The following is a 12,770-nucleotide window of genomic DNA, read 5'->3' on the forward strand; positions in this document are numbered from 1 at the left end:
CCAGTGAGGGCAGTTCATAAACAAGAAGCCCAGTTATTCCTTCTGTATACACCAGCCTCCCATGTGTCCTGGAGAACTGGTGTCTTAAAAAGAAAGCTTGCGAGCTGAGTCCTGCTCTGCGTGCTCATCTTTTGGTGCTGAACTCTAACATAATGTACAGCTCACACTTAACTATCCCTGATAGGCTCCTTCCCAAACCCTTGCAGAGCCCAGAGGGTGAACTTGTAGATTTTAGTCTGGGAGGATTGTGACCCGAGCTTTGCCAGTGCTGGCAGAGCAGCTGCTCAGGCTGTCAGGGAACAGTCAGGAGCCCGGCATCCTCCGGTCACCCCACGGCTGGTCGCTGACGCAGCGTCTGGCTTTGGCACCATCATCTTACAGAGTCATGGGCTTGGCAGGATCCCCTTACACCATTTTAGAATGATGACAGGGATCGCCGATCCCTCCGTCTTCAGGAGATGCCATGATAGACGCCTTCAACCTTCCCCATTATTAACTGCCATCTCCCAAAGGGACAAGCAGCAGGCTGGGCGAGCACACAAGGGCTGGGCTGCAGAGGCCACCAACACGTGGCCTTAAGATGAGACACGGGAGATTCAGATTAGATAGCAGAAAAAAAAAATCACTTTTAGGGTGGTCAGGCATTGGGATGGGTTGCTCAAGGAGGTGGTGCAGTCCTTGGGGGTGTTCAAGAGGCGTCTGGACTGGTGCTGGGTGATGTTTAAGGGTTACAGTGCTGGCACGGGGTTGACAGTTGGACTCGAGGATCTTAAAGGTCTCTTCCAACCTTGACCATTCTACGACAGCGTCGCCACCGCCAGCATCTCCATCCCTCCACCGCCCTCCCCTTCCCGCCCGCGGCGGCGCGCATCCCCCGCGCGCTCCCGCCGCCGGCCGCGTCCCCACGGCCCCGCACGGTCCCTTCCGCCGCCGCCGCCGCGGTGCGGGCGGAGCGGCCGGCCCGGGAGGCGGGTGGTGTGTCCCGCACGTCATATCAGCCGCCCGCCCGCCATTGGCTGCGCCGCCTCACCCGACCGGAGCCGCGGCCGCCCGGGGCTGGCGCGGCGACTCCCGCGCCCGCCGCTCGCCCCGCCCGGCGGGGAGGGGACGGGCGGGGCGGCGGCGCGGAGCGGAGCGGCGGGCCCGGCGCTGCCTGCGGCCGCGGGTAGGTTGGTGGCGGGTAACGTGACATCCGCGGCTCGGGGCTTATAAACCTTCCCCGGGGCGCCGGCCGGTGGCGCGCAGCCGGCAGGGAGGCGGCGGAGCGGCGGCCGGCGCAGCCCCCCCACCCCGAGGTGAGCGGGCGGCGGGACCCGTGCTCCGGATGCCCGGGGGGGCGGAGGCTGCACGGGCCCGGGTGGGGGAGCGATCCCCGTCCCCGCGGGAGACGGTCAGCGCGGGGCCGCGGGCGGGGGTCCGTGTTCTCCCGTTAGCCCCGGGGCTGTGCCGGTGGGTCCGGTCACCCCGCATCCCCCGGCGCCTCGGGAGCCCTGTCGGTGCTGGAGGAGGCGGCGATGTGTGTCAGCGCAGACAGAGGCGCCGGCCTGACCCGTTGCTGGGGGCTTTACTAGCGTGTGCCTGTGCGTGTGTTTCAGGACTCCGGAGAAGCCAATGCCCAGGCTGGAGAGCTGCGCCTGGAGCTGTTCCTGCGCTGCTAGAGGAAGGCACAGGACCCAGCTGGGGGACACGGCGGCGGGGCTGGCCGCCAAGGTGGGCGAGATGCTGAGCTCCTCCGTGTCGAGCCCCTCGCTGGCGCTGGTGGGTCGCGGCGCTCGCAGCCCCAGCACCTCCAGCGCCACCAGCAGCACCTTGAACTGGAGTCAGCACCTGGTGCAGAGGAGCGTGGTGCTCTTCGTCGTGGGTGCTTTCATGGCCCTGGTGCTGAACTTGCTGCAGATCCAGCGGAATGTGACTTTGTTCCCTGACGAAGTGATTTCCACTCTCTTCTCCTCCGCCTGGTGGGTGCCCCCGTGCTGCGGCACAGCCGCAGGTGAGTCGCTGACCTCCACGAGTGATGTTTGTTCGTTTCCCCATCCTCTCGTGCAGGAGGAGAGGCGATGGGGCTGAGTGCGTGACCCGTGCGCGTGGGAGGCCAGCACGTCCATCACACAGCGAGTGATGCGAACTCGGGCTTCTGGAAGGGTGCGCGCCCAGCTTTATCCACGCGCGAGAGCTGCCCGCGCGTTTCCGCGTGTCCGAGGGCTATGTTTGAGCCGGTGCGCTGGGAATGGGGGTAAAGCGGCGGGTTTTGTTTCCCGGGCCGGAAGCGCGGCGGTGACCGCGGGCTTCCCTCGGGCTTCCCTCGGGCTTCCCGCGTGTCCCCGGTGCCCGCGAGCCCCGCGCGGGGTTCCCGCGCTGCCCCCGCCTCGCGCCGCCGGGGGGGCGTGCCGGCCCCGCCCCCCGCCGCCCATTGGCTGCGGCCGAACTGGTGAGTGGCGGGCGGCGCGCGCCATTGGCTGCGGCCGCGACTGGCCACGGGCTGGGCCACAACAAGGAAGTCACGTGCGGCGGCGCGCGCGGGCCCGGCACCGGCCCGGGGCCTGGCACCGGCCTGGGGCCCCCGCCCCTGGCACCTCACCTGCCTGGCCTTCGTCACCGGCCCGGGGCCTGGCACCGGCCCGGGGCCCCCGCCCCTGGCACCTCACCTGCCTGGCCTTCGTCACCGGCCCGGGGCCTGGCACCGGCCCGGGGCCCCCGCCCCTGGCACCTCACCTGCCTGGCCTCCGTCACCGGCCCGGGGCCTGGCACCGTCACCGGCCCGGTCCTCCCGCCCCTGTCACCGGCCCGGGGCCTGTCACCGGCCTGGCCCCCACTCCTGTCACCCGCCTGGCCCCTGCCCAGTGTCCCTTGCCCACTGGCCCTGTCAGCTGCCTTCTTGCTGCCCCTTGCACCTCTCGCCCGTCTGTCCCCTGTCACCTGCCTGCCTGCAGCCCCTGCCCGCTGCCCCTGTCACCTGCCTGGCCCCTGCCCGCTGCCCCCGCCCACCCCTTCCCGCTGCTGGGCAAATCCTACAGACGATGCAAGTCACAGTGTGGTTGTCACAGCAGCTGGCACATAGCCAGTGCTTTATCATTCATGACTCCCCCAATCCGTGTCTAGACAAAACAAGGCTTTGGTGAATGGTTGAGGAATTTAAAAGGAGTTAAATTTTAGGAAATAAACGCACTGTAATAATTTTTAATTTACGTTGAAAATACTGTAAACAACTCCTGCATGTTTTTGTTTAATGCAGTTGTGTGATGTCTGTTTGTATCACACAGTGAAGGGGGCATTAATGATAAACCATAAACCTGAATGAATAATGAACTGTGTAGTAAAAAGGATGGCCTGGGATATTCTCCAATGAGAGTTTTTATAGACCTGTCATAGTTGGATTAAACTTTGGAATTTAGCTGTTATCATAAGGCAAAAGTCCTGGTAGCTGGCAACAGAATAATGAGGCTTTTTCAGAACACAGCTGTCTTGGAATAGTATGTCCTGTAGCCTTCTTAACATTGAATTTATTACTCTTGGGAGTTTAAGAAAAAAAAAAAAAAAAAAACTAAAAAGGGCAGGAAAGGAAATGTATAAACACAGAAGTTACACACAGTAAAAGCAGCATGTCTGACCCTGGAGCTGCTGATAACACGTGGAGTTGCAAGTCTTAAAAGAATGAAACTCATCTGGTGTTTGTGCTGGCAGCTGGGCTAACACTAGCCTATGTTTTTCTTCTGCCAATTTCCAAACTGATAAGGTTCAAAAAATGCTATATGAAGATAAAGTCTTTGTCTGCTTAATAGTATGAGTAGTTATTTTTCCCTGATACAAATAGACTGGTGGCAGGTACTTGTTTAACTTCAGCTCTGCTTCTGTTTGGTATCAAAATTTATCGGACATGGACAGGAGCACTGGGCTGACTTACAGCCCAGCAGAAGGGGAGAAAGCAACTCTGCCAAGGAACTTTTAAGTCCAGGCAAATATTTAATTGAGACCTGATTCACAGCTGATGAATCATGTTCATAAAACTGTCAGCCCTGCACGTGAGCAATGAACCCATATTCCACTCCTCGCAAAGCTTTTATTATGCTTTGCTTTTATTGGTACAAGCATTTGCTCAGGATGGCAAATGACAAATCTCTTTGGACAAAAGGAGCTTCAAGTCAGATACCTTAACAGTGCAATATATATCTCTGCTTTAAAGGTTCAAAGAGAATACTGCTGGTTAGAGTGGGGTTTTTACTTCTCTAAAGTAGAAAAGGTGGGTAGTAATTGTCTTTTCTTCATCAGTCTGACAGTAGTGTGATAAGCACCTTGCTGTTTCTCAAGCACTTACGTGCCAAGCTAATATTCAGTGATACTGGAGTAATCACTGCCTGACAGCTGGTACAAGTGGTGTTCCTTCTCTTGCAGCTGTGGTTGGCCTGCTGTACCCCTGCATCGACAGCCACCTTGGGGAGCCCCACAAGTTCAAGCGGGAGTGGGCCAGCGTCATGCGCTGCATCGCGGTGTTCGTGGGCATCAACCACGCCAGTGCTGTATCCTTGAGCTAGTGTTTGCTCCATGGGCTTACTCTGTGCTCATGAAACTCTCTGCCACTCAGGTCTGGGAGAATTGTGAAGGTAAGGGTGGTGCTTCTGGCAGAGAGGTTCTGTGAGACCTGCTGTACGCTGCAGTGGTTACTGTGAGATGTGTAACACGGCTCACTTGAAGTGTCAGGGGAGGGGAGAGGGATCGACATCGCGGTATGTCTTGTTTAACTGCAAATGTAACAGTGTAACTTGTGTTATTTTAATCTGTATCTTGTCTACATCTGAAAGTTAACACAAGTGACTAGTGATGTACTAGTGAGAAGCACAAAATAAGAGTGTTCTTTGTGTTGAGATGTGGTGGTTTGAGCAGAAAACCTAAGTCAGCTGGCTTACCCAGGTTACTTGAAACAAAATTCCTCAAAGTTAAATATTTTAAAATGTAGCGTATTGTCTAGATGTTCAGTGTGACAAAAATTGATGTTAACTTTGCAGAGTCAACAGGAGCTATGATTGCTTGGCAGGTCTGAAAACCAAATCCTAAATGTATTGTATTTAAAGACAGAGAATTGTGCTCACTTCCAGTTTGAGTTCTCCCCTGTTCAGTTTCAGCAGCAGCATGACTGCAGATTTAAAAAGGATTGTCCTTAACGTCTTTTTCCAGAAACTAGACTTTGCAAACAACGTCCAGCTGTCCCTGACTCTGGCAGCCTTATCACTGGGGCTTTGGTGGACATTTGATCGTTCAAGAAGTGGTCTCGGACTTGGAATTACAATAGCCTTTGTAGCAACTCTGATAACCCAGTTCCTTGTATATAATGGTGTTTATCAGTAAGTTATGCTTCCAAAATACTATTTCAATTCTCCTGTCTTAACTAAAAAGCGTGCACATGAACTGGAATTTAGTTGTTAATGTATTTGGCACGTTCTTATAAGGAAGTTATGTTTGTCTAAGGTAGTGGTCCAGTTGTTCCAAATGCCCAGGCTGAGAACTGGGGGTGGAAGGTGGAGAGCAGATGCATTGGGATGTGTGTTGAAATGGTAGGAGCTCAGACAACTGAACTTCTACTGGATCTCAGCAGAGTGAATTTCTAAACTTTACTGGCTAGGACATGGGGATTTAGAAACTTAAGAAGTTTACAGACTTAATTTGGTCTCCCAATTTCCTTCTCCTCTGTTGCTGCTTTTTTGTTTCAGCCCAGGGAGAGAACTCTGTAGCATCTGGTTAACAGTATGTAAGATGATGAAAGTTACTTGTCTCTAATTTATCTCCTTTTCTTTACTAGGTATACATCCCCAGATTTCCTTTACATCCGTTCTTGGCTTCCATGTATATTTTTCTCAGGAGGTGTGACTGTAGGAAACATAGGACGCCAGCTGGCTATGGTAATTACTGCATAATTAGTAGTTTCCTTAACAATCCAAATCCCTTCCATTGTTGTTAGTCCAAGAATAAACTATGCCTTGAAGGGTGTGACTCACAAACTGACAGAGTTAAATAGATGTATTCCTAAGAGCTGAGCTGTAAGCAGACAACCTGTGTTGCCAGTAGAGTGGGTATTGTCTTAGTAAGTGTTGGATTATCTTTTGTATTTAACTTTTTCCAGCAGCAGCCTAAATAAGACTGGAATCACTACATTGCTCCTGCTCCATCAGTGTTTATAATTAACATCTAGGGTAGCTGGAGAACTGAGACACTGATGGGCTTTCTCTAATTACTCATGCACAAAAGTATATATAGGGAAATGTCCCTATATAGCATCAAATTCCACTGCTCCAAAATCAAATATTCTCTTGCTGGTCACTTAAGACATGGTTCAAGTATCACTCCATACGTGGGATAATATAAATTGCTGTCTTGTTTGCTAGGTTCTTAAGGAATTATTTCCTGGTGGCACACTGAAGAGTAAACCTGGCTGTGTGTTTGCACATCAGCCTAAGGCTTAGTTGTGAAAAGCGTTCTGACACTGATGCATAGTAATAATTAATATTGTGTTGATTTAACTTCTGTCTTCTTTGCTATGTGAGTCCTGTATCCTGGAAAACATCCTTCAGGTATTTAACTTTCCTAAGGCTGCTGTGGTTTAGGTGTCTTCAATTTTTACTGAAGGAAAGGGCATTTGAGGTTCTTTAAACACAAGTTCTCTACTCCCCCTTCAAATCCCACTGGTGCATACAATCTGCATTTGGGTTTATTTAGGACTACGTGTATGAGGGAAGGAGAAGGTATAATTTCTCTTTTTAAATTTGCCACTCACATCAAATGAAAAACATACATTAACTTAATTCTACTGAAGCTTTGCTATTGCAGCAGAATGTCAAAATAAAATTACAGTTGGTTTTGTGCTACAGTTCTGTATTTCACACAGTGCTTCCAGTTGCTCTGCTGGTCCTGTTAGAAAGCAAAGGAAGGGAGCCTTAGACTAGAAAGAGCTAAAATGAATTTAGTCACATAGAACTTTTTTCCTTTGATATCTTTTCACCTGGCATCTCACCTGAATGTAGTTAAAATCAGCCTGGATTCTGCCTGCAGCTTCCCTGTCAATCTTGTCATCTTCCTTACAAAGAAAGGGGGAAGTTGGCAAGGCAGAGCTTTTTTATTCTGATTATTTAGAGGTGTCTTCTCATGTGTTTTACATTGCCATTACTTAGTCAGGAAAAGCTTGGAGAGGTGCAACATTTTCATAGGAACACTTCTGCAAGTCATTGTGCAGCATTCCATGCTGGAAATCCAAAGAAGTAAGAGTCTATAATTCAGTCAACCACATCTTTCTTCCGTAGAGGTAACTCAAAAGTACTGGTCTGTTTTGTCAGCCATTGTGGATGTGTCAGGAAGATGGAATGCAGCATTTTTTTAACCCATACTTGGATAAAACAGTTATTTCTGTAGCTATATTGTGCTGCAGTCCCTGAGCTATTTGCTGCATGTGACAGCTGCAGACCAAACAACAGATACTTTCTGGGCTTGTCCAGAGCAGAAGGTGGCACCTGTGGAAGTAAGTGCAGTAAAGTTGCTTTGCTTCTTCCTCAGCCCCTGTCTAGCTTTTGCAGTTAGAAATTAAAAGTGAAATGAAAAGTGTCCCTGAGACATCTCTCATTGTGATAAATGTTAGCTGGGAGATGCTTGCTGCTTTCCAGTTGCTGGATTTCAAGGGAGCTCCCATGTACTAACAAAGTGCAGTGTGACCTTTCAGCAAGCCTGCTGTTAGCAGAGACTTTGGGGTTTTGCTTGGCTTGTTGGGCTTTTTTTGCTACCAGCTTGAGGATGAAATCCAATGTTTTCTCTTAGTAGGTTTTATAGCAAAAGAAGAGGCAAAGGTTCTGCTGCTGCCACCATCAATTCTTTTCTGCTCATTATGACACCTAGAGTTGCTCAGTCAGTGCTCACCAGCTGGGTTAAGTGGATGGCAACACTTCATTTTGAGTTGTAACCATCATTCTCAGCATCTGACAAATTAGGGTGGTATTCAGAACTTTGGCTTCACAAACACCTATTGTGTATTAGTGCTAGAGACTGGACTGAGAATGCATTCAGTACTTGAAAATTTGTTTGCATTTTGACCCTAGAAAGAGAACGTTACAAGGTTTGTTTCAAAAAAAAGTTGGTGAAATTTCTTACAGTGACATACTACAGGATTCCATACTAGAAAAGGGACTTAGGAGGAAATGAGTAAGTCTCTGATACCAGGCTTTGACTGGAAAATAAGGTAACTTGTGGTTAAAGGCAGTTTGAAAAAGGGCTGTTAAAACTGAATTAATGTCCGTTAAGTGAAGCACTGTGTACCTTCTGCTAAGAAATAAACTGAGGTAGAGAGGGAAGATAACAGAGTCTTATAAAAACTAGTGCAGTTGGCAGATGGATGTTTCAGATGCACTGATTGAGGCAACAGACACCCGTAGTGATTTGGTTTTTTTGTCCACAGTTAGGGAGCACGTCCTTGTTAAGCTTTTATAAGAAGCCATGCTCGCTGGGTCATTGTCAGCCTAACTGGAGTTAGTTGACTATTTAATAATTGAAAATACTAAAACCTAACATGTGTTTGATGTTTTTTATCCATAGGGTATTCCAGAGAAACCACACAATGACTAAGCCTTTGAAGAACACCCAGTGCCAGTGTGAAAGCAACATTATGAAGATGTGTTCCTTTTTAAAACTGAAGATTATTTAGAAGAAATAATCTCTTTGTGGGCTCACTGCACAAATGACTTGTGGGGAAAAAAACTATTAATCCACTCTTAGAATAGCCAAGTGAAATTAACTGCTTATCCTGAAATCTTACCCTGATTTACCGCATAAGCATTTGCGTATGGCTGTTCTCTGGAAGAGTTTAACACCCAGTGCATACAACTGTTCAGGCTAAGTGGCAGTTTTCCAAGTATTAGATTCCACTGTAAGTTATTGAATCAGCTGCCGTGTTTTAAAGCCTTGAAACTGAAATTTAATTACAAGCTCTTGTATCAGTGCCCAAAGGAAGTAGATCGATGGTGCTTAACAATGATGAAGTATGGTTTAATAGGAATAGTATTTATCCAAATCTTTAAAAAATAGGGTTATTTAAAAATAAGAGTGATCGAAACAGATTAAAGGCATTGCACTAATGCTTTTAAGAGACTTATGAAGGAATCATGCCCTTACTTGTAATGCTGCATTAAGTTTCTGTCTTTGATGGTGGAGAGCATTTGAGGGATGAGAGATTGGAAGCCTTAGTTTGGAATTTCTAAATTACTTCAGTACGAGAAGTGAACACTGGAGACAATCTTGTTCAGACGTGAACCTTTATCAATAGATTCCAACTGGAAATTTCATTACTCCTGAGGCTTGCAGTTAGATTTGCAAGAATCAAGTTCTGGCCACAATTCAGTAAGAAATCTAAGTGTGTGTGACTACCCCTGCTTAATATTAGACACCTGCTTCAGTGTCTCACCAAAGGACATCTTTAAGTGTCTCAGATGTCTGGTGTCACTGAAAAAACATGCATTGCATGTCATTGCTTGGCCATCAAATATATGCCCCCAACTTCTTTGATTTGTTATTTCCTCGTAGAGCTGCCCTTTCAATCAGGGTTTGGACTGAAATGATTAGAAACAGAATTGGGCCTAAAATGTGATTTAAACCATGTGTGAAGAATAGCGAAGAGCTTGTTTTCTCAGTTCAGTTTCTGAAAGAGATCACTACTTGTTTTTACACAACCCTATAGAACTTGCAATCTGTGATTGCCTTCTTAAAAACAAAAAGTGCTTATGTCACTGCATTAAACATTTGGTGTTTCCTAATACATAGTTCTGGTGAGCACAACATATTCATTTGATAGCTTAGACCACAGGAGACCTAAATAGCAAGTATTAGGTCTTAAAAGTTGAAGTGCAATGTACAGTAAGTCTGAGCCTCAAGTTCTCTTCAATATCGATCATTTCTTATGAGAGATTAAAGAGAAAAGGGTTCTGAGTTCATTTCAATGCTGCATGGAGTCAAATGGAGCAATAATTTATTTAACTAGTAAAGCTAGTTTTGTTGTATCTTACATTGAACCCAAATTTTTAGAAATACTCCAATTTTGTGGTTATGGTGTACTTGTAAACTTTTATGGATTTGCCTTTTTGTATTATGCAATTTTTTTTTTTTTTTTTGGTTGTGTTCTTTTACTATATTACATGGCTTCAGTTATGGTTAGAGGCATCAGTTAAAGGTTGAACCATCAAAACAGATGTTGAGGCCAGGTCATGGTTCTGGCTGTTTTCACTCTTCTAAAGGAGTGCTAGCAACAAAAGTTTAGCACGAAGTCTATACTACAGAGCAGACCCCAATTCTAACCTTGCTTTGGTGTAAATCAAGAGTAATTTCATTGGTATAAGATCCCTCCTCAGATGTTCAAAACCTAAATAATCAAATTTTATAGAACTACTTGGAGAGGTCGGGGTGGGTTCAGCTCAGCTGTTTAAGAAGCTGCTGCCTTGCTGGAGATGCAGCTTTGTAACCATCTTGAAACCCATTTCACAATGTTAGGAAACCAGATGTAAGTAAAGCTGGCAGTGATCTCTATGGATATTTGATAGAGAAGTATTTAAGATTTATTTGTAAAGACTGAAACTAAATCTGTACCTGTTAGAAATAATGCGGCCAAAAATGTAAGTCAAAAGTTCATTTTTTGCCAATACTATCTTAACCAAAGTGATTTAAGTTTGGAAGAAGTGGGGAGGGGAGTGAAGAAAATTTGCACTATTCTGAATTTGAACACTTAAATTCTCATTCTTACTGATAAGTTTTCACCGGTGTGTTTGGTTTTACACTTTTTTTACTATTAAAGTTTTAAGATCAAACCGTGTTTGCCTTGGATGCTCTGTGCTCACATTATGCAGAAATCTTTCTTGAAAAGGACAGTTGTTATGGTTGCATAACAAATATTCAGTCATGCATATGCAGTGGTTTAAAAAAAAAAAAAAAAATTCCTAAACTGAACTTGGCAAGATCAGCTTCAGCCTGGGTTGTACAGTTGAAGAAAAACAGCCTTGCTATTGTACCAGGAAAGAAACATAAGTGTGTTGTGGTTTTGTGGCTTTCAGTACAGAATCTTCCTGCCATTGTCTTCCAAAATGCTGAAATCCATAATCTGAAACAAAATATGGAGGGGGCAGGGTAAACATGAAAATTCCTGTTGTGGTTTGGTTGTCTGCAGCAGTGATTACTAAAGTCTGAAGCATCTTGAAGAGTGCGAGCTAAGAATGAGCTGATCAGGCTAAGCAACTCTAATAGCAGCTTGCAAATTTAGACTAAAAGTCTTCAGTTTTACTGCACTTAAGTCTCTGGTTTGGACTCCTAGAAGTTGCTGCATTTTCAGTGGAAACAAGAGAATGACTTTTTGGTCAATTTTCTGTTGGCTTATCTGAAGAAAGCTTCATTAGGAACCTCTTAAGTACTTCAGTTTAAATAGCCCAGGTTTGTTTAAGTTCAGTGTAGCTGCTGACGAGGTCAGCTCCAGTTTGATGGCCCACATTCTCCAGGTACATTGATTTCCCTGAAACTCCACTCAAATTTTGTGAAAAGGAATTAAATATATTTATATTTTTATGTGCATATGTATATAAAAGGTTGTGGGACACAGCCTGGTCTTGGAGAACTAAAGCATGAGGGTCTCCTTTTGAGGCAGGAACAGGTGTACAAAGTTTATAAAGGAAAAAAACCAAAATATTCTTCCCACCAAGTGGGATGATTTGATGTGCATATTCCTGCAGACCCATTCTGTGGCTTGTGCAGCCTTTGGCTTTAATCATGGGGATTTGCAGGTGCTAAATTAGCCACAGGAGGGCCCATAGTCTGTTCTCTGAATGCAGCAGGAACATATTGAGATGAATAATGAAATTAGGTCTCAATTGCCTTTACTGCACATCAGAGTAGCTCCAAAATTCATGAGAACAAAGCACTACATGCTGGACTAATTGAGCAAAGCATATATGTGAGAGCTTTTTGGGGGTCCTGTCTTGGAAACAGGTGAGAGGTGGGGATGACAGTGGGTTCTTTCAGCTAAAAGGCCAAGAAAGGCACCTATAGATAGATAATGGTGATTTCTCTGGGCAATGAAATACCACAGGGGTTCCCCCATACACAATTTGGAGTCATCTCCCTGCATTTAAATCCTTACATTGTGCAGTGATAATGTTCTGCCTTCATAGGCTGCAAATGGGGACAGATGAATTGCATATTCAATAAAGCCACAGTCCTTGTGCCTGTCTGTGTGATAAGAGAGTCTGTAGATTGTGATGATGCTTCTGACCTGCTCTGGCTAACTTTCAAACACAGAATTCAAAGTACATATGATAATTCTTATAAATAATGAATTGCTACCCAAATCACATTAAAGGTTAGAGCTTTACTGAGTTTTACTCTGTGAAATTTTTTGTCCAGCTGCAAATCATGTTTTCCCTATTCCATTAAGTCTTCTTTGTGTGTTAAGTAGCTAGAGCACTATTATATTGTTTTATTAAATACCAGAAAAGTGCTACAGAGATTTACATAAAGTTACTGTGTTTTATGAGAATTAAAACATCTACAAATCAGCAGAAATTAAACACAGCTACATCATTTTCTCCCAGCTGGGATGGGGCTCCCTGTGGCAACCAGGTGCGTGTCCCTTGGGTATCCCTGCCATGGTTTGGGGCTGGGAAGGGGAGGCCAACTCCTGTAGCTGCTGGTACGTCTCTTACTCATATGAATGCACAGGGAGTTCATCCTTTTCAAGATAGCTTAGAGTAGGAGCCAAAAAATTAAAA

General features: G+C 46.3%; 1 protein-coding gene across 2 annotated transcripts; it reads left to right on the top strand.

Moving 5' to 3' along the window:
* Positions 1-1,124: 1,124 nt before the first annotated feature.
* Positions 1,125-10,825, top strand: INSIG1 (insulin induced gene 1). 2 transcript variants are annotated; one of them, XM_048325163.1, is made up of 6 exons: positions 1,125-1,165; positions 1,596-1,990; positions 4,390-4,514; positions 5,170-5,336; positions 5,792-5,891; positions 8,566-10,825. In XM_048325163.1, exons 2-6 carry the CDS (start codon positions 1,612-1,614, stop codon positions 8,593-8,595), a joined length of 801 nt encoding a protein of 266 aa, XP_048181120.1. In that variant the 5' UTR covers positions 1,125-1,165; positions 1,596-1,611; the 3' UTR covers positions 8,596-10,825. The 2 variants fall into 2 exon arrangements, with proteins under 2 accessions (XP_048181120.1, XP_048181028.1); XM_048325071.1 differs by lacking the exon at positions 1,125-1,165 and adding an exon at positions 1,186-1,295.
* The last annotated feature ends 1,945 nt before the right edge of the window (positions 10,826-12,770 follow it).

The sequence above is a fragment of the Corvus hawaiiensis genome, chromosome 1 (genome assembly GCF_020740725.1).
Source record: "Corvus hawaiiensis isolate bCorHaw1 chromosome 1, bCorHaw1.pri.cur, whole genome shotgun sequence".
Classification (NCBI taxonomy): Eukaryota; Metazoa; Chordata; class Aves; order Passeriformes; family Corvidae; genus Corvus; species Corvus hawaiiensis.